At 33.5% G+C, this 25,454-nt stretch overlaps 1 protein-coding gene across 4 annotated transcripts in view; it reads right to left on the bottom strand.

The window, feature by feature from the left end:
• Positions 1 to 25,454, bottom strand: part of LOC118196765 (BTB/POZ domain-containing protein 9) — a 286,419-nt gene that overhangs the window by 32,669 nt on the left and 228,296 nt on the right. For all 4 annotated transcript variants that reach the window (XM_085817772.1, XM_085817771.1, XM_085817770.1 and 1 more), the window contains 2 exons: positions 2,811 to 2,967; positions 676 to 841 (listed from right to left, as the gene is read on the bottom strand). In XM_085817772.1, the coding sequence (XP_085673898.1) occupies positions 676 to 841; positions 2,811 to 2,967 (323 nt within the window). The remainder of the gene's footprint in view (positions 1 to 675; positions 842 to 2,810; positions 2,968 to 25,454) is intronic.

Genomic DNA, 25,454 nt, shown 5'->3' with positions numbered 1-25,454 from the left:
AGTGCATACAAGATTGGATTTTTCAGATTTTAGAAAAGTATGCCAAAGCTATTTGCCTAAAGGAAGGCATGCCCTTGTGGAGAACTTAAGGGAACTTGATATGGAGAAAACCACCAGAACTCCCAGATAGTTAGCAGATTCAATGGGATTTGATTTTGGGGTGACCTATCAGTGTCCTGTAGCTTATTATTTGGCCACTAGTGAGCCAATAAATACAGACACAAAGAAACAGTTAAACAAAGTTTTAATAAAACTGTGTGTGACGAGTGTGAAATAGGTGATCGGCCATGAATCCAAAAAAACTATAAATTTGACACAATTTTCTTTTTAAATAAACTTTAAATAAATGAAGTTTTGCAGTATTGAATATGTGCAATTTAATATAGTCGACAGATAATCAAATATTTTATAAAAAAATTAATTTTATTTAAAAATCTTTCATTTAAAACAGAATAATTTAAATAAAATTACTAATGTAATTAATTAGTGAATCTTTCTAACTTTTAAAGATCTAAATTTCTTCTATTTTTGCACAGTAAAAACTGTACCCACAAAGGTTTGTGGGTACAGTTTAAAAACTCTTCCCATAAAAGTTTAATGTGATATAATTAGCTAGCTTGACTAAGATATTAAGCAGTAAACATTTAAATACTTTTCTTCCAATTAAAATTGTACCTGGTACTCTGTTTTCCATTTCTAAAGCAGCAGGCAGAAAAGTGCAAGCATTGTGTATATTTAGAGTACTGTTGATATGATCTTCACAGTACATTCGAAGCTCATCAATGCCCAGTTCTTGCGCAATGGACAAACTTTCAAACACACTAGAGTCTTGAAGAATTACCTATGAAATAAAGAAGGAATTAAAATTTATTAAGAGGGTAGGTAAAATTATTTAAAGCACAAAGTGTTGATAAAAATATCTGATTTATATTTCTTCAAATGGCACTACGAAAAAAAAATCATTTCTTAAATATAAACTCATAAAATATTACCAAAATGCATTTAAAATTGTTTCATCTTGCTAGAAAACAAATATTTTCTCGCAATTTTATGAGATATAAAGTACTGGATATTAAACTTTGCTTTGAGATGTTATTCTAGGATCTGAAACTTTTCGCACTGCAAATTAATTTTTTTTGGGCTCATGATATAGCTGTTTTCGAAATTAATAATTTTGAATTGTAAATCAAAGAAAATTTCAAATACATTTGGATCTTTCAATACAAAACTTTGTACATCTTCCTTCAAATTAGATACTGCTGTTAACAACATAATATCACAGGACATTTCAAATGAAAAATGCATTTGAATCATGAAGAGTAAGATTACATTGCTAACTGAACTGCGGAAACAATTTATTACCTAATAATGTAATGTTTCATTTTACATCCATCGTTTTACATCATTACTTCATTTTACATCCATTGTTTTACATCATTACTTCATTTTACATCCATCTGCAATATACATCTGGAATTACAGCATGCACACTTTTTTCTTTAAAAGTTCTCTACAGTGTTCATTGCTATCTCTTCAGTAATGTAAGAAAGAAAGGAGGAAGAGGACTAATCTTTGACTCAACTAAAAAATGTCTAAACCTCGACTAAAGAAAAAATAGGGAGTGTATAGCAATATAAATTCAAAATGGTACTGAACCGGCATATTTCAGATCCTTCATCAAGGGGGGGGAAACAACAACTTGCATACAAATTAAAATCATTAAACGTTTTTTCAAATAAAATTTTATAGGGAAAATATAATGGAAGAAAGACATGAGATTATTTAACTCAGAGGAAATACAGGGTGTAATTCCTAAAAATGAGGAAATTTTCTTTAGAGTTTTCGATTTAAAAGGCAAATGACTTTGAGTTTTTAAGCTTTGCTTGATAAAGTGATATTTTCGTGAATTCGAGTAACATTTCAGTGGAAAATTGACTAATTGTGTTTGTGTTTCTCATACCTGTGTAGGAGATCTCAAGACAAAGTGCTGAGAAAATATCTGGCAGAAGACAAACACAGAGAGCAGAAAACAAGCAGATTTTATAACGTAATGTGTTTGAAAAAAAGAGGCATTGAGGTAGTACAGAGTGCTCTTGAGCGCAAGATAAAAGCGTTCAGCTGGTGTAAATTGCGATTCCCCGTGCGGATTTTGAGTGGTGTACATGAATGCAAAGCTTGCCAACATGCATTTTATGTACGAGTCCAGTCTGCGTGTAACATGGAGCAGCTACTGAAACAAGGAACAATGAACAACCTTTGAGCAGCTACATTGTTTGAGCAGCAACATGCATTTTATGTACGAGTCCAGTCTGCGTGTAATACGGAGCAGCTACTGAAACAAGGTACAATGAACAACCTTTAAGCAGCTACATTGTTTCCATTTGCAGTCCTATATATATAAAATTAATGCCGACATGCTCGGCTTTCAGCTAACGATGCGAGTCACTCCAAAATGGTACGGGCCATGGCAATTCCTGCCAGCACAACACTTTTATTCTCCCACTCAATAGCACCCTATACCACGACTTGAGCACTCGAGTCGACTTGTGCACACAAACACATTGCATTTCAAAATCTGTGTATTTCTAGATCTTCTACCTGCCTTTACATTTGCATCGGGTATTTTCGGAGCACCCTGTATATCATCTCTTATTAGATGGATTCGGCTCTTGTGCATCTCGAAAGAAAAGAAGTGTTTGGGCTCATATATTTGTTACGTTACATTTATTACTGTCAATGACAAGGAAAAGAATATGGCACAACACTTTTCAGTGAAATCTAGAATTACATTTACATATGCTAAAACACACCTTGCCAGTATAGAGGTAAAAGAGCACTTCACGGAAGACGTCCGGTTTAGCATGTGGTAGTCGAATAGGTGTGGGAGTTCCTGGTAAAGACGGAGACACGGTAGATCCGGGCACTTTACACATCTCGCCCCTTTTGACATTTTGAAAGCTTGTACACCTATAATAATAATAAAAAAAATTACATATAACCAAATTAGCAGATAATTAAAGACTATTAGAGCAGTATTTAAAGTATTTTTTTAGGAGAGAATAATTTATTTAACTTATATTGTTTAACCCTACTATTTTCTCACTGTGTCTGCCATTAGGTTGTCAGTTTAATAAATTATCACAAACTTTCCAGAAATTAATTCTTTAAATTCAGCATTAAATAAATCTAATAAGGGACTAAACACTTATCGTTTTAAGAATTTAATAATGTATCCAAACTTGCAAAAATACTTATAGCATCATAAGAATTTTTGAAGCAGGAGACATGAAAAATGTGCAATGACCTCGCCGTTACTCGAACCTGGACTTTTTGAATACGTGCCGAGTGCGTTAACCGTTATACCACAAAGCCATGTTGGAAAGAGGGGGGGGGAAATACCTTATACATTTATTTACTACTTATTCGCATAATTCTTCTGTCATAGTAGAAGAAAATGTTTTCTCTATCAGAGGATTCTAAGCGTAGAGTTTGTTCTACCTCATAGAGCTTTACAGTGACATGCGACATGCGATGGGGGACGTGGGCACCACCCCTTTACCGTCGGTTAATTGGTGTAGCGCCACGTCCACCAATATCTAGAGTTGAACCTTGAGTCTTTCAAAAGAGCAATTACATGGCCATACAAGGGCTGTTCATATTTAGTATTACATTCTTGTTTGCTGGTTAACATATTCTATGGATAACGTGATTTACAGAGTTACATACTGACTTTGTCTCTCATTTCCGGCATACAATGCATATGCATTACCTGAATTACATTAATCTTACATTGCGTTGGATTACTTTTGTTTACAGTTACAGTTTTTAGCTGTACATTTCAATAAATATACCTACATTACTTGTAGATTGCATATAAATACAGTTTGCATGTACAGTTACATATGCCAATATTACATGTGCCTTGCATTACATTATTTTTATATACATACATAGTCAGGCACACCTGCTTCACATATTACTTAATTTTACCTACACTGCTTAACCTTAGGTTACATATACTTGCAGTTGCATATAGATACATGCAGATACATTCTGATTAATTTTTTAGATACAAATATTTTCAAACATAATAGTCTTACAGGTTACTTACATTACATGTTATTTGGGTACTTATTGCATAATTTTCCAGTACATGAAATAGACATTCCAATATATACATTGCTTTGCGTTAGACATCCTATATCCCTTATTCATAATACAAAACATATATGTTACCCATGCATTTTTATTAGACATTTCTGCAGAGCTTTGATTTAAAAAGAAACTGATAATGGATTGTTATCAAATTATAGTACATGTAACCAACAAAGGAATAAATCGAAGAGGCATTGTATATCAGATGTCATATTTTGCTTTATAATACACAATAGTTTACATTCTGTTCTAAGCTGTAACTGTTAACTGCATTTGCATTTTTAACCTCAAAATTTAATTTGGGATTAAAAATTTCGGAGGTAAATGCATTCTGTAGTATCTACATTACTCCAATTAATTCCATAATATATTATTTTTCCCATTTTTTACTTTTTGTCTTGCAGTTTTTGACTTTAACTACTTCAACAAACATAATTTGTTATTTAGAGTTTCCTTCGTACCCCATATTTTTTCAAAAATTACTGTGCATCTATTTTATCTGCATATTCGTGATATATTTTATACCCTTATTTATTTTAGTACCTTTGTTTTAATTTTATGTATATTTCTATAATATCATTTAGCTTGTTTGTAATTTTCTCTCATTCTTGCAGCAAAATATAATTTATGATATATTGCTATTGTCTTTCAGCTGGGAAAAATATATATATATTGTCATTTTTTTAGTACATATTTTATATTTTAATTACTGCTTTTTTCCGTACTGTACCGTATATTTCTGTTTTATTTCTTTTTATTAGGTCCCTCCTAATTAATTTTTTATTTCTTTTATTATTTTTTAATGGAAGCCTTTATTTATTTATTACTGACATCTGTTAACATTCTGAAACAGCAGGTTATTAAATTATACAAAATTCTGAATTTACGGGCAATCTATCAATAATTTTAATTTCCTGTCAAATGGCTTAAAAAGAGAATTTTTAAATTTCTACCTTGTCTTTCTTCAAAGCCCAGGCAAACTTAAATACTTTTTTTTTCAGTCTAATTAAATCTTAAAGCAGACAAAATCCAGCGAATTATCATTTAATGTGCGTATGGCATTTTCTTTTCTTAGCACAAAGGGCGTTAGCTCACAAGGGCTATTAATTTCGTTTTGGCATTTTGCGTGTCGAAAACTTTAAATGCCCGTTTCACTTTTCAGATTGCTGCCACCAAATATTATCGCCCTGTGTATTCTATATCACCAAATATTCATTATTTAAAAAATTAAATAATGAAGAATCTGCATAAATGTACGAATGTTTCTCGCATTGTTATAAAACAACAGTACCTAGAGACATCCAATTTTGAATAACATAATCCTCCAAAGAATATGGGCATATGGAAGCCCAAATTTAAAATTTGGAATTTGTTTTATTATCGATTTCATATTTCGTAACACTACAATGAATTTTTGATTAACAAACTAAACGATTTCAAAGCGAGCCATGGCAACACTGTACGGAAAAAAAAAAAAAAAAAGAAAAAGAAAAAAGAAAAAAAAAAAAAATTATCTCCAGCGCGCGTGACTGTATCCGGAATTCTTAAAATACGCTCATTTAAAAATTATTTTTCGATATTGCTGTTAAATTGAATTTAATGGTTTAAGTGCGAAGAATACATTTTATAAATAAAGGTAACACACAAAACATTAAAAAAAAAAAAAAAAAAAAAAAAAAAAAAAAAAAAAAATTATCTCCAGCGCGCGAGACTGTATCAGGAATTCTTAAAATACGCTCAATTAAAACTTATTTTTCGATATTGCTGTCGAATTGAATTTAATGGTTTAAGTGCGAAGAATACGACATTTTATAAATAAAAGTAACACACAAAACATTAGGAAAAACGCCCTTTTGGTCGTAGTTATAAAATCTGACAGCTTACAGATTTTTTTAATTCATTAAAGAATGTTTTTTGGGGGAGGGGGGGAACCACCATGTTGTACTCAAGTTATTATCATTTTGGAAATTACTGGTAATCAAAAATAACACTCGTTCAACGAAGTGGTTAAAAAAAAGGTGGCGTTTTCATTTTAAATTAAGTGCTTCAAAGATCTACAAACAAATTTAACCGTTAGGTAATTTTAAGGTACAAAATTTCCTGCTAAAATGAATATTTCTGAATTTAAAGAGGCCTAAAAATTTTTTTTACACATGAAATCTGTCGGATTGCATCAGCCAATAAGAAAAGAAATTAACTGAAACTGTTGCGTATTGCAATTTCGTACAATCAAGTGAGCGCCAGAACAACTGCTTCACCATTTTAATCAATGGAATTACTACTGCTGATTTGAGTATTGATTAATGGCCAACGTTTCCCGATCTCGGTGCATGTATCATCACTACCTATATTTGTCACCCTCACCTCCATGAGAGGACTCTAATCGGCGTTTCTGTCTTTCTGCTGGAAATTCCTAACATCCTCGACAATCACAGGCGGCCTGGGAGGTGGAGACAGATACAGGAACGCCAGAGAAGAGAGGGCGACCTAGGAATGCCGCAATCGATAAGTGAACGCTGGGAATCCTCTTTCTCGGCCATGCATCAGTAATTAATCACGAATAATAAGGAGAGCCGCTTCGCTTTTGCCGCGCTCGATAATTAATTTATGCTGCCTACGCATCGGTTTGCCACGTTTGGCGCGTCATCGCGGATAAATAAGATTAACGCTTCCATCTATATTGCTCGCTTTTGGATTGTTTTCATTAAAAGAGTCTCACGAAAAGAAAACCAAAAACACAACGATGAATTAATTATTTTTGACACGAAAGCATTTTTTTTAATATTATTTTTAGCCATTAATATTTCCATACATACCCTTTCTTGAACAGCAACAAAATCCAGCGATTCATATTTCATAGTGAAGAGTCATTAGGATTTCTTTTGATGTCAGGAAACTGAAGAATGAGCCAGGGCTCGAAACTGGACCTCTCGAATACGTGCCGAGTATGCTACCGTGACACAACGAAGACATGCAGAAAGGAGGGAGAGAATAAACTTATATACTCCCCCTTTTAAAGGCGGACTGGGGGATGAGGGAACCCAATCGCCAAATCCTGATGGTGAAGAATCATCATCTACTACCTCTTAGTTCGGGTGCCACTGTCACGTCATCAGGATATTTTGAAGCAGGAGACATTAAAAATGAGCCCTGGCGGGGACTGGAACCTGGATCTCTCAAATACGCGCCGAGTGTGTTACGTTAAACAACGGAAGCATGCGTAAAGGAGGGAGAAAATACCTTATAGACGTATTTTGAATATTCGTATTTTGAAAGTAATCGTATCGTTTCTAGGAAATTCCCATGATCAACGTTAACATCTGTTAAGCTTCGTGCATTTATGAAAATGCGCAAATCCTATGGCTTCAGGAAGCAGTTCCTCTTTCCCCGATAAACTGAACTGAAACCTTATACAGACATTAGGTTATTTTGAAGCGCGAGACATGAAAAATGAGCAATGCCCTCACCGGGACTCGAATATGGACCTCTCAAATACACGCCGAGTGTGCTAACCGTTACATCACGAAGGCTTGCTGGAAGAAGGGAGAAAATACCTTATAATAGAGTCTTCATTTTGGAACTTTATCTTACATGTAACAGATAACGGTAAAACAGGAAAATGCAAGTCTTTGGAAGTCTGGCTTCGTAGATGAATGTTTGAACAAAACTAGTTCGGATTTGTGTTATTCATTAGGAAGAGTGTAAAAATATCTAAACCACCAGCATTTATGGATAATTGATGTGATAATACAGTAACATACAGCGGTTGCTCAGTGGTTAGCTAGAACAGCCATAGACAAGAAACAGGAAATATATTAATCATTTTAATTTATATCAGAAACATTTCAACCAGCAGTACGTAAGAGAAAATACTTCATTAAAAATGTTTTAATGCAAATAAAACAATAGTTTCGTTAAACAGTGCAATAAAATAGTAAACATAAATATAAACCGCTAGAATAATAAACGTAAACAATAGCGCTGAAAAGAACTGAGGTATTCCATCCATGAGGTTTCATGATGCAACAAGTTATAAGAGCTCGTAGAAATCATAAGAGCACCTGGTCCCATTCCGGACAGACACTTTCCTATAACATTTTACTTCAAACGCATTCTCTTCTCACAAATTGGCACCCAAATTAAAAATGGTAGATCATGAACTTCATCGGATTCATTAAATGGGCATTGTCTGACCTCCGTACTTAAATGGGTAAATGTATCAAGAACTAAGATATTTCTATCGCGAGCTCTTGCGGTGTAAAAAGCGTCGAGCAGTCTATAATAATCAAAAATAAAGTCTGCTTTCGTTTCGTCTGGACTACGTATCATCACGAACTTCGCTACAATACACCTTTCAGTTTCAGTTTGAGAGCAACGCTAAGCTTTCAACCTTTGTGCAGATGTAGTAAAACCTCTCACAACCATTCCCTCTCTCTAAAAATGACTAGCATTTAAAAGAAGAAAATAAACACAATTAATAAAGCAGTGCTTACTAACGAACTCTAACACTGCCAGAAACCACTACCGACACAGGTGTTAGTCTCGCAGCGTTTAAATATTCTTTCGGCAGATGCTATCTGCAAATCTCAGCCAAGGGCAGTCAGGGAAGCCAAGGGCAGTGATCTGCAGTCAGACTGCAATCATTTATCTAAATCTTCAAAAATAATTTTTTAGCGTCTCATATTGCTCAATTACACAAAAGTTACAAAGTAATGTTCCGACTTGTGTCCAAACTTCAAGCCCATTAAAGTTTATGGTCTTGTGGGAGAAGTCCTGAAAGTGTCTGTTGCTTAATACTTTTCCGTGCAGTCTCTGTACAAAGCCATTAAGACGGTTAGAATACAAAGGTGCAAATTATGATACACTGAATACAGTTGCAAATATGTTATTTTACAATTATAAGAACTTTCCTAGCTATACGTATACAAGAATACAATGCGAGACTAGAGCTGCACAAGTGGAGATCTCAGTGTAACACACAGAGATAGTGTTAATAAAGTCGCACAAAACACAAACACAGTAATATTCACTAAACGCTAAATAAGGGTAACAATACAAATAAACTAAACGAAAATACTCTAAATAGGAATATGAAAAATTAATTACATACTACATTATGCAAAATTAATTATGCATTAATGAATAAAGATGACAGTTACATAAACCTGTTTCGAACCACTTTTGTACATTATAAGTAAGATGGCCAGAACACAAGTTAGTATAAATGTTTTATACATAAAAGGAAAAAAAAATTGTAACAGTTCTCACGTATATATGAGCACTGAGACTATGAGCGAATTTAGAGTGAATCCACTGATTTTAATGGTCTGAAGTCAACAAATATTAGCAGCCATCTACTATACACTCTGTCACAAAATAATAAAATATCCCAGAAGAATCGAGCCACAATCACGACAATCAAAAGAAATGTAGATATGCAAATAATTTAAATTTCGACGTTAATGAGATAAGGGTAAGGGCATGATTGCTTACCCTTATCTCATTAAAGCAGCTGGGAGAGTTTAAAAGCATGATTGCTTGTGCCGCAGGGCTATTCAAACGAATCTGTCGACTTGGATGGAACGGATTTTGCCACCCAGACGGTATAGCGGTTAGGAGAGCCTGACTGCGATACCGAAGGGTCCAGGTTCGAATCTCAGAGAAGACATGGATGCAAAATTTTCTGTCCCTTCATAGGAAGGTAGCGATAACCGCCTATTAGGTGCATCGACAATAAATTGGGCACCACTTCCGGCTTTAGGATTGGCCAATGCCATTATAGGCAAGTGCCCGCCATTGGGTGGGGGGAAACATGGATGGACGGTATTGTGACTAGGTATGCCTCTGAGACGTAACCGGCGGCAGGAGGAACAGTTCTTGGATTTTGAGAAAGGGCATATAGCAGGCCTCACAGAGGCAGGTTGGTCGAACAGGCAAGACAGAGTGTGACCGACTGGAGGGCGTGTGATCTTGAAGTTTGATTGGTGCCATTTATCAGCAAGAGAACGCTCGTCCACATACTGCGCAACTCTCCTAACAACGCCTTCAAAGATATGACGTACTCCAAGGTCACCAGACCTCTTGCCAATAGAGCTCGTTTGGGACATGCTTGGACATGCAGCTGTCCCGGAATATTGGTAAATTACTGCATAGTTGCAAAGATTATGGCACGATCTTCTGCATGGGGTCATAGGTGACCTACCTGATTCAACGCCGCGCTGTTTTTCGGTTTAGCTGCCAGAGATACTTACTGATTTGTAACCTTTCATGCCATAACTTCTTAATAAAACGATCTTCTGTTCTGAAATTTTGTTTATCTCCTCATACACTACGTGCATATTAAGTTTCACGATAGAGTTCGTTTCTTTCTGGGTGCATATACTTTTTTTGTGACAGAGTGTATTTAAAAAAAAAATTAGCAGTTCACAGCTCATCGTGCTCTGTGCCCTGAAATTCTGAGCAGTTTAGTGTTTAGATAAAGCATTCACTTTAAAAATTAGAACATAGTGATATTTTATGATCCAATAACTATTGTCACAGCTACAAATATCTGCCTTAGTTGAAATGCTATTGATCTATAGTTCTAGTAGTAAATATGGTTCCCGCCAAACGGTTTCAAATCCAAAGTCGTTCAGTTTGCAAAAGAAAACGGAAATTGTTGCAGCAACAAACATTTTGTTGGTGAAAGATGGAAGGCATGATGATTATTCATGTATGGATCAGAGTAATAATGATGGTCAAGATGAAACAGAATTCGATGATGTGCCTGAAGATATAACAAACATGACGAAGTTTTCACACTATCCGATAACTAAAATTTCTAATTTCGTAAGGTATGTCATTTTATTAAAATAAATAGGATTTAGGTACACATAAAATCTAATTTTTGTACGTTGGTTTTTTTCGTTATTTTTAATCTATCATTTTTACATCCGGCGTATAAAGCGCACCCGTAAATTTAAATTTAGATCTTATTTTTTGTATTAAAAGTGCGCGTTATATGCCAGAATATACGGTATTTCATTAGAAAATATCCACTGCTGTTTTCCGCTAAAATAAGCTACAAGGAGCTACAGTAAAAAGCGATTTTGTACAGTCTTCGATTAATGTCAGCCGAACATCTGGCTGCGTAATGTTTTGTTAGTTTTCTTTCCGTCTAGCGTAAATAGAAACAACACAGTTTTCATACAAAGTCTAATCCAATCCTCGAGGGGTTTGTTGCCGTGAAAAATTTGACCATCCCCAATAACACCGCACAGAAGAAAAATAACTAGAGTTTGTAGAGTTCCTCACTTTGGGATTCTAAGTTAATGTTGGAAATGAAGAATCTAAGAACTGATAAGCGAATAATCGCTTGAGTTCGGTGACAAGAAACAACAAGATAGAAGGGTAACTAACCCTTTATTATTTGAATAAGATTTAACAAAACTCCGCCTGGGAGTGTACAAGCAAAGCCCGCATTTGGACTTGAACTTAACCTTTTAACTGTCATGCCCGAGATGCACTGGTGTTCGAAAATGTCACGCCCGAGTATTACTCGGGGTAATTTATTTATTTTTATTTATTTATTTTTATTTTTTATTGCAATTTATTTGTTTAAATTTTGATGCAAAACTCAAAATTTAAAAAAAAACAAAAAAAAAAAAAAAAAAAAAATTCCTCTTTTCTTTCAAATACTGTCAATAAAATCAATAAATAAACACAAAGAGGTCAGACTTTGCTACAGAACACAGATAAAGATGAATAAAACATTTTGGCAAAATTTCATTTCAATATTCTAAATACATTTTGAGAAGTTAATGTAATCGCAATCAAAAGTAACGAAAAACACAATTTCTCAGAAAATGCATTAAAGATTTTAATACAGCACAAAAATTTTTTTAGTCACTTTAGACCTTCAAAACTCGCCGTATTTGTACGTTAGGCCCTCTTTTACTTCATTCTTAACTAATTTTGACTTTCTTTTAGCATTTTACTGGTTAAGTTTGCTGCTTGTAGAGATTGGCGTTTCTATTTCTGAATTCGCTGTTTGTCTATTCCCATGTAGCTTTCAAGCATAATGGGATTAATTTCTATTTTTATATACCTGAACATAGGTAAAAGTCCTAAATATCTTGAATTAAATAATAATACAGCAATATCTGCACCCAAAAGCAATGTTTTCAGTTGGACAAAAGTTTCTTTAGGTAAAATATACCTCAAAAGGTTATTAAAATACTCATTATTGTTTTGAGTCTTCCCATGTAGGCATTTTATCAGCAAAGTGTCACACAGTGAAAGATGTGTAGTTTTTACAGCTTTTATATTGTTTAATAATTAGAAAATAGTTGTTTAAACTTATTGTTTACATTTTTACGACCATTTAAATGCCAACTTCCGGCATCCAAAAATTCACTTCCGGTTTACTTTTTATACTATAACTTTGCTTCTATTTATTGTAAACACAAAAATAAAGCATTTTTGGAAACCTAAATATATGGCCTATAAAATGAATAAATAAAAAAAAAATTTGAAAATTTTCACCAAAACGACGAATTTAGGGTAGGCACATACCTTAACTTATTTGACTACGAAACTTAGCAAGGGCCTGAGTACGGCCGAGCGTAATAACAGCTTTGAGAGAGAGTGGCCAAAAAGGCAGACGCGCGTAAATCAGAAACTCTGCTTCTCTGACTCAGTAAGTAACTTCGTGGTTTAAATACCGCTCCTCCTTATTAAATATTCAGCAAGATTCCAAAACTACGTTCTGGCCGGAAGTAGTAAGTTGAAGTTAAGAATTTGACAGGAAAGGAACTTAAAATTTAACTGTTAATAAAATTAATATAATCCTTACAAGTTTTACCGAAAGATGCCGAATAAGGAAATTTTTAAGCCCAATATAGTTTTACAAAAAAGCTTTATAATAAATAATACAACACATATAAGAATTCAACCAAAGATAATGAAAGTAAAATAAGGTAGACATATAATATTTCCTTAGCAAGAGATATTAATTATTATTGCCAATATTGACAGAGATTATGATCACGAAATTAAGAACAGTTTTGGATATTATTTTAATGCGTTTTGAAAGAGAAGCATAAATATTATGCTTCGAATCTTGTTATTAAATATTTTCTGAATTTCACTGAGGTATTTCACCACGCGAATTAAAGATAAATCAATGAATGAAAGGTTATCGCTTGCTTTTACTCTAAATTAATGGCTAAATCAGACTGAATAATTTAAAAGTAATTCTTTAAAAGACAAGAAATAATTCCATAGATGGGTTGCTAGATGGTACCCAATATTTGTTCGTATTTTATTCAATGACAATTCACATAGAAATAAATAGATATTAATATAAATTGTGATATAACTGAAAATTACAAATATTACAATGCAGAGCGCATTTACACGTCTTTAGAACGATTTCGGGGCCGCCATTGAGCTTTTCGTAAAATTTCTAGAGCTACTGATTTCCAGCCCTGTTCGAGTACTTTACACAGTCTATGTTTACTCTTGTTCGAGTCACAGAAATCTCATCACTATTCATAGACTTTAATTAGATAATTAAAATTTTTAATTAGAGATTAATTAGAAAGAGCTATTTTCAAGAGATAACGGCACAGTAATCCATATGTGAAACGTCAGGGCACCTCGCAGGAATACGTTGAAAAGGTACACATGCAATACCTGTATTAGTCTTCATTTTTTCACGGAATGCAGTGGTACTTTTCGAAGCGTGATTTGTTACTTTGTCTTGATAAAGCTTCATTTTTTGAAGGTCATTCGGACAAAAATGGAGAAAGGGAATGAGGTTTCTTAAATGGCCAAACAAGGGAGTTAAAGAAAGAAAGAATTCCATTGTTTTAGAGAAACAAAAATGGATTTAAAGAAAGAAGATTGTAAGGACTACATTTCTAGTCAATAGAGTTAGAGAAAGATGGGTCAATGAAGTTAAAGAAGAAATTCCTTTTCTTCTTCTGATAATAATATAGTATGTAAAACTTTCTCTTGGTAAATATAATGAGTTTAAAATTTTTTTTTCCACTCACCTTATTTCTAATTTCCCACTTTATAATAACTAGGATAATCATAAACCCCTTAATGACAGTTTCTTTGCATTGACGGCACCATGTTTCTATATATACGTTCTCCTCGTTTTCGATAATAAATATATATTCCTTTCTTCTTGCAATGATTTAGGTAAACCTTGGTATTTTCTGCATGCTTTCGTGGTGTAAAGGTTAGCACACTCGGCGTGTATTCGAGAGGCCCAGGTTCAAGTCCCGGCGAGGGCGTTGCTCATTTTTCATTTCTCCTGTTTAAAAAATAACCTAGTGACCTTACAGAGTGCTTCATTGAAGGTCAAAATGTATTTCCATTTATTTCCTGCTAAATAGTTTCAATACAGGGTTCTACATATGGTTCCGCTTTGAGAAACGATCATCGGCAAAAGCTGAAAAACATTTATGTTTTTTAGCGTTCTTTTAAGTTGTAAATCTTAGTTGATGGTTGCTATACATGCATTTAAAGACTTTGTGATTGACTTTTGGATCGGATTTTCTCTTGCTACCAACGATTTAACTTTAAAGAGATTAGAAGCAGTAAATACCTTTTTCGGGTACTCGTTTGGAGACTTTTTCTATCTATGCAGAAATAATGATCGGCGGTTTTTCCCTTTCCGGTTAATAGTGTTGCTTATTCTGCATTTAGGAATTTTAACATCATGCATTTCAGAGCGTTTTCAAATTATGGAATAGAAATAGCTCTCTTTGGAAAACGCAAAAACATCTTGTCTACATACGAGAGGCTCTAACCGTAACTGGCATCCATGTTGTTTGGTGTGTGTTTTGGTCTGGAAAAAAAGTCTTTGTATTTCGGTAAACTTTAATTTTGTGAATGTGAAAGTGAGTTTTTTTATATCCATCTTTCATTCCGGTTTCTGAAAATGTGCATCTTTTAACTGGATGAGTAAAATTGAGAAAGTTAGAAGTGTTTAAAAATTTCTACGTGTCAAGCTGCTCATTAGCATACGCATGTGAGTACTTTTGCTTAATTTTGATATTTAAAGACCATGCAAGTGGATTTATAATGCATGTTTTTTAATTATATGCTACTCTTGAATTACGTGCTTGGTCTTGTGCTTCAGATTTAAGTACTTTGAAAGTTACAAGCCTTTTTACGTTGAATTTCTGAGTGGCTCATTTGCATACGTTTATAAAGTTTTTCTGTTTATTTGAAGTTTATACACCATGTAAATATATAAATTGATTGTGCTTTCATTCTATACACTTTTGTGGATATTTATGCAAAATTTTACTCATTTGCAACAAGTCTTTTAAGAGATATAAGCTTTTCAAACTTCGAACACGGCTAATAATGGATGCCTTTATTTACAATTGAAGTTTTGGTGCACCATTCAGTTAGTCTTTCTGCGTGGGATGGCGAATAATGAGCGGGAAGTTCTTGAAAAAGAAGATAGAATTTCAACGGGATCGGAAGATACTGTATCTTATATCGCTGACAACGTACTGTCCTTTATTAATGAAAACTCTAAAGAATTGCATGAGGTTTTAGGTAACCCATCTGATAAGGTGAACAAATCTGTAGGTAATAAAATTAGAGAAATATTTAGAAAAGTGCAGAATGCAATGAATAGTGTTCTTATTGAAAATGGTGAACTAAGAGGAAGATTGGCCGAAAGAGAAAATATTATAAGAGGAAAGCATAAAAAGCCAGCTGCTACTTATGCAGAAAAAGTTCAACAAAGATCAAGATCACGATCTAGAACAAAAAGTTTTAAGAAACAAGAAGTAGAATTTGTGACTCTAATATATCCTAAAGAAAGGAATCAAACTTCTGAATATGTAAAGGAGAAATTAATTAAAAACATTTCGCCAACTCATCTTAAAATAGGTGTGCAGAGAGTACAAAAAATAAAAAATGGTGGAGTATTGATTAAGGTCACTAAATACGACGATTTGTCAATAATTGAAAATGCAATAAGAAAAAATAGTACATCGAAAGAAGTATGTAAAAAGACCTAAGAAAATACATCCACGAATTATGATTTATAATGTTGATCCTGCCTTGAATGGAGAGGAAATAAAGGATTTACTGAAATCTCAGAATGTCGTTCTAGAGAATGCGATTATAGAACCGAGATTCAATATGAAATCAAATATGGGATGTCATTGGATCGTTTCCTTGGACCCACAATCATTTAATCTGGTTATGAAAGACAAGAAAATTTATTTAAAGTGGACAAGGCACCAGATTAGAGAATATAAAAGAGTTACCAGATGCTTCCAATGTTATGGTTTTGGACACACTAAAAAAGCTTGCACAAAAACCTCTATTTGTAATAAATGCAGTTTAGAAGGTCACTCTCAAACTGAATGTACCGCAACAGATTATAAATGTTATAATTGTACAATAGCAAATTCGAGATTTGGACTGGGCCTTAATACTAAACATGAAAATACATTTAAAGAATGTCCTTGTTATATTAGACAAGTTGATTTATTGACCAAAAAAATTGATTATGGCTTGTAAATCTCATACAATTAAAATTTGTCAAATCAATTTACATCATGCAATCAAGGCCACAGAACAATTGAGAGTTGAGGTTACAGAAAGTGATACTGATCTGATCTGCATACAAGAACCTTATGTTTATCAAGGAAAGATATATGGTTTACCAATAAGTGCCAGAGCATATTATAATAAAGGTGAGAACATAAGATCTGGTGTCTTTGTATTCAATGAAAATTTATTCATTTTACAAATTTATACTTCTAAAGACATAGTTGCTGTTTTGGTGGATGGAAAAAGTCCTTTTCTCTTGATTACATGCTATTTTTCCCCGTCAGAAACTATTGATGATCATTTACGTTGTTTGTCTTCTTTGTTTGATAGATTTAAAAATACTTCATTAGTAATAAATGGTGATACCAATTGTAAACATCCACTGTGGGGCCAAAACCACATGGATTCAAGGGGAAAAAATTAGCAGAATTTCTACTTGAAAATAACTTTGTTGTAACAACAATATAAACAGTTTTCCCACATACTCTTCAGTATTAGGAAATTCATGGATTGATATTACTGCTTCCAGATTGATTAAAGACATTGAGATACGTAATTGGCAAGTTTCTGATAAAATTAGCCTTAGTGATCATAATTATATTCATTTTGAGATTAGAAATGTGATAATTGATGATACACAAAATAACCAAATTAAGTTGAAGAGATTGAACTGGATTGCTCTAAAGGAGCTTATGTTTGAAAATTTTTCTGGCATTGAAATCAATGAAGATATAAAATCTCAATTACATGAAATTGATTCAATCATATGTGACATATGTGAAACTATTCGGTTTAATTATAAGGATACAGGAAAAAAGAAAAACTATTCTCCATGGTGGAATAATGGATTAAATACTGAAAGAAAAAAAGTTCGAGCTTCTAGAAGAAGATTTCAGAATTCTTGTGGCGAAGATAGATTAAATTATAAAAAATTTTATTGTAAACAACTTGCAATATATAGAAAGAACATTAGAATTGCAAAGGAAAATCACTGGATTAAAATATGGGATAAATTGTCTCTGCAAAGTCCCTTTGGCACGCATTTTAAAATTGCCACAGATAAGCAGATGAATCCTGTCACTTTTACTGCTATCCGTAAAAGTAATGGTACTTACACAGAAAATAGACAAGATACAATAAAGGAAATTATGAACTTCCACTTTATGGAAGATAAAGAAGAGGAGGATGAAAGTGAACATCGGGATATCCGAAGGAAAATAAAAGTTGATTTGGAGTCTTTTAATGATGTTTTGTTTACTGCCGATGAGCTTTCTGCTGCTCTGGAGAGTATGAAAATGAATAAAGCTCCCGGTCATGATAACATTCCTTTGGAAATTTATAAAGAACTTTATTATGTAAATAGGAAATTCATTTTGGATCTATTTAATATTTGTTTTCAACGGGGACATTTTCCTGAGACATGGAAGATTGGCAAATTGGTTTTGCTTTTAAAACAAAATAAACCTCCTGAGCAAGCGGCTTCTTACAGGCCGATTTGTTTATTACCCACTTTGGGTAAAGTTCTCGATAAATTGATTAACAATAGGCTTGTTTTTTTTTTTTTTTTTCTTGGTAGCAATAATCTACTAAATGTAAATCAATATGGATTTACGCCAGGAAAAGATACTATCTTGGCAATTAATAATATTATTGACACTATAAGAATTAATAAGATAAAGAATTTACATACTACTTTGATTGCAATCGACATTAGCAATGCCTTTAATAGCTTATGGTGGCCCAGCATCAAATCAAGACTTCTAGATTTAAAATATCTTCAATATTATTAATAGTTATCTAAATAATAGGAAAATTATTTACAGAAGAAATAATATAAATATTGAGAAATATTATAATAAAGGTGCTCCTCAGGGTTCTGTTTTAGGCCCTACACTTTGCAACCTGGTGGCTGATACTGCCTTACAATTGAAATTTGAAAAGGATGTATTTTTGCAGGCTTATGCTAACGATTTTGTGTTGGTGATTTCTGGAAGTAATAGATTAATTATAGAAGAAAAAGCAAAGAATGCTCTAGATAAACTTTATAACTGGTGTAAAGTAAATAAGCTGGATATTAGCCAAGATAAAATGGCTATGATAACAATCCCAAAAGGCTCAAAATTAATCAGATTACCTTTATTGACGTGGAATGGAAAAAGAATCCGCAGCGAAAAAACACTTAAATACTTAAGTATAATTTTGGATACAAATTTAAATTGGTTGCCACATTTAACTAAATTGAAAGAAAAAATTTTTAAGATTATGAATAAGATGAATAGATTATTATGTATGGATTCTTTTAAAAGTAAAAGTATTTTAAAAGAGTTATACAATAGAGGAATTGAACGAATAATCTTGTATGGCTCACCCGTTTGGTGGACTGAAACAGAAAGGGTGAGAAATAAATTGCTACAGATTCAGAGGGTTGCAATGCTACCCATTACGGGATGCTACAGAACAGTTTCTACCACCAGCCTACAGGTCTTAGCTGGGGTTACGCCTATAGACTTAGTAGCTGAAGCTGAAACGCTGATTTATAAAGCTGTTCATATGAAGAAGAATATAGATTATTGTGACCTGAAGATTTCTAATAGAGAAATTGATCCAAAATTAGAAAAGTTTTATTTTCATCCGGCACAATTTAAAGAGGTTACCTGGAAGACACTTCTTCCAACTGGTGTTGGTTTGGAATTATTCTCTGATGGCTCCGTGATTGATAAAAATGTTGGAGCAGCATTTGTTGCTTTTGCAAATAATAAATTTGTATATAAATCTAAATTAAGATTGAATAATAATTCAACTATTTTTGATGCAGAACTTATTGCCTTTGAATACGCCATAAGATGGGCTAATGAGGAAGAAAATGAGAAATATATTACAAATTGGGAGATTTCGGTGTTCACAGATTCCCAGAGCATCCTTAGAGCTCTTAATTCTAGAAAATGTTTATCTGCAAAAGTAGATAAAGTCAGAAATTATATTCACAATATTAATTCAAAAATGAAATTACATATAAGTTGGATAAAAGGACATTCGAATATTTATGGAAATGAAGCAGCACATTCTGCTGCTAAGGAAGCATGCTATAATACAGATATTGATATCACGGTTCCTTTATCTCTTAATTATATTAAGAGTGAACTACATGACAAGATTCTCCACACATGGCAACAAAGATGGCATTATGACAAAACTGGACGAAAGGTTTATAAAATATTTCCTGTTGTCAAAGAGCAAAGTTACAATAGTAATACTAAATCAATTGATAACAGGACATGGCCAATTTCCAGAATATCTAAAAAGGTTTCATGGGAAAGATATTCATTGCCGATGTGGTCAGGATGCATCTGGAGCATCTAATGGACATTACATTTGGGACTGTGCCTTAACGAAGGAAATTAGAGGAGAATATTTTCGAAATATATCTATAAATAATGAAAAATATCTATATAGCAATAATAAAGCTAAATTAGGACTTATAAAAATTATTACCAATTTGAATAATTATGTATATTTCGATCCTTTTGTTTAATTGCTTAAATTTTTGAGTTGAATTGCATAAATTATAATGTAATTTGTATACATATAATGTATAATTTACTGAAAACTGTAAATGCTTATTGTTCGTTAAGCTAGGCAATATTTGTATTTTATAATTGTTGTTTAGGTTAGCAGTTGTCTTGAGTTCAATTTAGTCATTTTATGTTAAGAAATAGGTGGTTTTTATTCTGAATGAAGGTCGAGATGACCCGTTGGCGGCGCCGACACATCTCCAGCGGAGGATGAGTTTTTGGATAAGTAGTCCTTATTCTGTTGTAGTGTTTATCCAGTTATCTTTCAGTTTGTTTCTTTTAAATTGCCGGTTGTGCTAATTTTGGCGGTACGGCTTATTTTCTTAGATTAGATTAGATTGTCTACATACGACATTTTGAAAGAAGGAAAAATTTAGAAATAACAGACGACATTTCCGATTTCAGAAGCAGAAGTGTTTATTCCAAAATATTTCTTTTTCGAATTCTTTATCGAAATCGTTGTAAATATGTGTGAACACCCTATGTACACCAGTTGCAAGAGCTCTGGTATCAGCCCCGTCTATAGCAGAAAATATTAGTAGCCTGCTGTGTTCCGTGGTGTACTGTAGTGGAGTGGAGGTGACCCTTAAAATGAAAATCCGTTTAAAAAAGCTGTTTAGGGAACGCCCATAAACAAATATTATACAAGTCCCAAATTTTAACTACTAGATTTATCGTAAAACACATGAAAAACTGTCTATAACATTTTTATATTAAATTGTCATTATTTTTAAATTCTTTAAAAAGGTCTCTACTGATTTATTAACTCTACTGATTTCTCTACTGATTAAGCATTAAAATTCCTTCAAAATTGGCAGATGTACATTAAAAATAAAATTTATGCTAACTGAAAATAAAGAATTTTCATATTTGGCCAAGAATCTGAAAATTTCTTTCATTGTAACTCGCTAGACAGAGAGCAATATTTCTACATCAAAGAAAGTCAGACGTAAAGGTAAACATCACTGAGAAATTGCAATTCTTTTCAAAACAACTCAAGCCAAAACCAATTACAATAGTATCAAAATCAGAGCAACAATAATAGGTTAACCTTATTCCAAGCAATTATTATCCGACACGGATAAAGAAAGATTAAACTTCGAAATTGATTTCATTCTCCATAATGTTAGGTGAGAATAAACAGTTTGAACGAGCGGACAGAACAAGCGTTAAGTGAGGGCGCACGCCAAAATGCAACACTTCACCATCACATCAAAGAGGAAAAATTGGCAACCTACAAGATGGATGCAAATTGCGATTCTATTCATTAATATGTAATAAAGCTCCGTGGCCCCTTCACACAGACCCACCCCACTTGTCTGCCTCGCGGTTACAAAAGCGGCCAAATTCCAGGCAGCATCCTAGTAATTTCTTTTGCATACTTTCAGAAAGTGAAAGAACACTCATCACGTTCTTGTGGCTGAAGTGAGTAAAATGAACTGCCGTGCCTTGGCGGTAGATTTAATAAAGGTATCAGTTGGGCTTCCAGGCAACTGAATGATGGATGGGCGCTCATTATTATCACACTATTATCATTCAGATTACAGGCGGGCAGCTCTAGTAATTACATTACATTACAGTACTGAAAATTTTTGTAAGTAGAGTCTCTCTTTCTCAAAGTGCTAAAGGTGACAATGATTCTAGTATCAGAAGCAATGAGTCATCGTCATGAATAGTGATTTTTACCAAGTGACAACCATGGACGTGACTCAGTGAAGACGCCCGCGGTTTATTTTTGATAATTTGCTGGCTATACAACGGGATACGCTAATATTAGGCGGTTACAGTTGAATGTATTGGGTTGTTCGAGAGAGCTTAATTGTACTTTTTCATAGCCAACTTCACACTTAAGCCGCATAGTTATTATATATTTTGACAGCTGATACAGCAAGGCTTGTTTGTGAAAAAGTTCGATTGATTCTATGAAGTAGTTTTTGGTCGGTGCCCATTCAAATATGGAAAGCGAAAATCAGCATTTTCGGCATATTTTACTTTTTTACTATCTAAAAGGTAAAAATGCTGTTCAAGCAAGAAAACAATTATCCATTGTGTCTGGAGAAGATGTACTGACAGAATGCCATTGCCAAAATTGGTCTGCAAAATTTAGATCCGGCAATTTTGATCTTGGAGATGCACCACGTTCTGGAAGGCCAGTTGAAGTTAAAGAACATGAGGAACCATATGTCGAGCTTTGAGATTCAATCTAGGCATTTCAAACGACCATGAACAGTCAAATTCGATAAATTTAAATTCTCCGCGATCTCATGACTTGTTCGCCAGTTTGCATCAATTAATGCATTTATTGTGGCCGCCCAGATGGTATAGCGGTCAGGGAAGCTGACTGCGATGCCGAAGGGCCTGGGTTCGAATCTCGGAGAAGGCACGGTTGTAACTGTCTGTCCCTTCATAGAAAAGGCGATAGGTGCCTCCATAATAAAGAGACTACCACATCCGGCCTTGTATAGATTAATGGACTACCTTACATTTGTAATCGTTCACAATCTGCCATTCGAAAAAAAAAAAAAAAAAAGTAAGCATTTATTGTGTCTTCATTAGCTTCAACTGACCTTCCAGAACGTGCTGCATTTTCAATATCAAAATTGCTGGATCGAAATTTAGGAAACCAGTTTTTTGCACTGGCATTCTGTCAATACATCTTTCCCATACACAATGGATAATTTTTTTTTCTTGCTTGTACAGCTTTTTTAGCTTTCAAAATAAAAATGCTGCTTTTCACGTTCCATATTTGAAAGGGCACCGACCAAAAACTACTGCTAGAATCAATCGAACTTTTTCACAAACATGCCTTGCTATATCAGCTGTCACAATATATAATGATTATGCGGCTAAAATGTGAAGTTGGCTGCGAAAAATTACAGCTAAGCCCTTTGTTGGGAACAAACGAAATTACTTTACGAACAACCCAATAGTATAGCATGCGATCATACGATTAAGTCTTTTAATAATCTGGTACCGCCTATTCCACGCCTTTTTCTTTATTCCCCCACGAAAGTATTTCAAAAGTAGTTTTACTGATGTAAATACACACAGCGTACCAATTCCAATAAACTGAATAAGTTATGTTATTCTCTACATTTTATCCGGTTCTTGCACATATAATCCTGATAAACAGCTAGTCCAAATACTTGTTTTTCCGTATCAACTAAAACTTTCTCACTTTCTACGTAGTGCCAACGCACTACATAGAACTTCACATGTATTTCATTGCTAAGCTTGACAAAACTCTAAAAATTATGTTAAATAATTTGAAATCTGTCATATCCAAACTATAAACGCAACATTAAGGTAACAGTTAAGTCCAATTACAGCGTCCATTAAACTGAATGCTGATAATTAGGAAATGTGATAACCAAGCGCGATAGCAGTAAACTATGAAGTTTAAGCAATTTAAGAAGAGAGAGGGGAACAATATACTTGCAGTGCCAAAACAAGAGAAACCTTACGGCTTCTAAACATACTTACGCCCTAATTCCGCTAGTAAAAAAACAAGCTGCAAAAAATTAAGCGACATTAAACACAGTAGAGTGTAATTTTTATTAATTTATCAAAAGTACTGTATATTCCGGCGTATAAAGCGCACTTTTAATACAAAAAACAGGACCGAAAATTACGGGTACGTGTTATACTCAGAGTATAAAAATGATAGCTTAATAATAAGGAAAAAATTAGATTTTTACGTGCACCAAAATGTTGCTTATTTAAAAAATATGACATACCTTATGAAATGAAACATTTTCATTATCAGATAACATGAGTTTAGCATAAATTTAGGTATTTTTGCATAATGAAACTCAAAAGCATAAAAAAAGAACGTGCGCCAAGATATACATTGGCGAGAGAAAGCGAAGGTGGGGGTGCATTCGATTCTCACCTTAGCTACTTGTACCTGGGTCAAAGGTCTAATTCAGTTGGTGTTTTCTCTTTCAGGTACTGTGTCAAAGTATGTTCTTGTTTTTTATTGCCAAAATAGGTAAGCCTGATGATGATTCTATGTAAGTTATTCTTTTCAATACTTCAATTTTTAATGGCTGTGAAGATTGTCACTTTAACTAGCGAAGCAGAATTCTCATACTTGTTAAATAGTTTTCGTAGTTATTTTGACTTATGATTCTTTGATTAAAACTGCGCTAAATAGAGGAAACGTACTCAATACGCCTTACGTGCTAAAGCACAATACAGCACATGGAGAGTTTATTATGTTCGTCTTCTGTTATATCTTCAGGCCTATCATCGAATTCTGTTTCATATTCACCATCATTGTTATTTTGATTATTCACCTTCATTGTTATTTTGATCCATAAATAAATAATCATTATCCGTTCTAAATCACACCAAACATCCTTGCTGCAGCCCGATTTCCATTTCCTTTCGCTAAATGCATTTGAAACCAGCGCAGTGTTTGTTTCTTTTAGCGAGAGCTATACTTACTACTAAAATTAGCACTAGACCAACTAAAGCAAATGCAATTTACTAAAGCCTTGATTTTCACTTCAAAAGAACAACAGAAACATCTAACTCCTAATTGCACGAATTCATTCAGGTTGAAAGTGCTCTACAACAGCATTCTTTTCAACACCTGCATTGAATATAATCCACCCACCTTGCAGGAATATTTACTCCCTCAAGCATTTACGTTACACAAATATTGTTCCCTTTATCGCTTGTCAGGAAGGCTAGGAAGAATATTCGAAAAATTAACTTGAAATTTACAACAAGTGCAGTTTAACCTTCAATTTTTTTATTATTCAGAAAAGAAATTCTAGAAATAATGCTTTATTTCTCTTACATCTTCTTAAATGAAGATGTTCAGGGTCATAAAAAATACCAACGAGTTTCTATATGAATTTAACGTTTTTGCTTTATATTATACACGTAAGAACTAATCGAATTTTCTTTTTTATTAACTCAAGTTTGAAATTTTATAAATCTATTTTTTTCCCTAAAATATTATTTGTTATATTTTATTGCAGTCCTCGATTACCACTGCAGCTGTTAACCCAAATTATTAATTTATATTTTTTGTGAATCAAGGTTAAGAATATATTTTTAGCATATATAGCCAAAAGGGCTAGTAATTTCGTTTTGGCATTTTGCGTTGATTCACTATAAACGGCGAATCACTTTTTAAATTGT

This window comes from Stegodyphus dumicola, chromosome 5, assembly GCF_044657685.1.
Source record: "Stegodyphus dumicola isolate Sdum_Otavi_A_Nest chromosome 5, ASM4465768v1".
NCBI lineage: Eukaryota > Metazoa > Arthropoda > Arachnida > Araneae > Eresidae > Stegodyphus > Stegodyphus dumicola.
The sequence above is the reverse complement of the archived record's forward strand: the minus strand, read 5'-3'. Positions and strand labels throughout refer to the sequence as shown.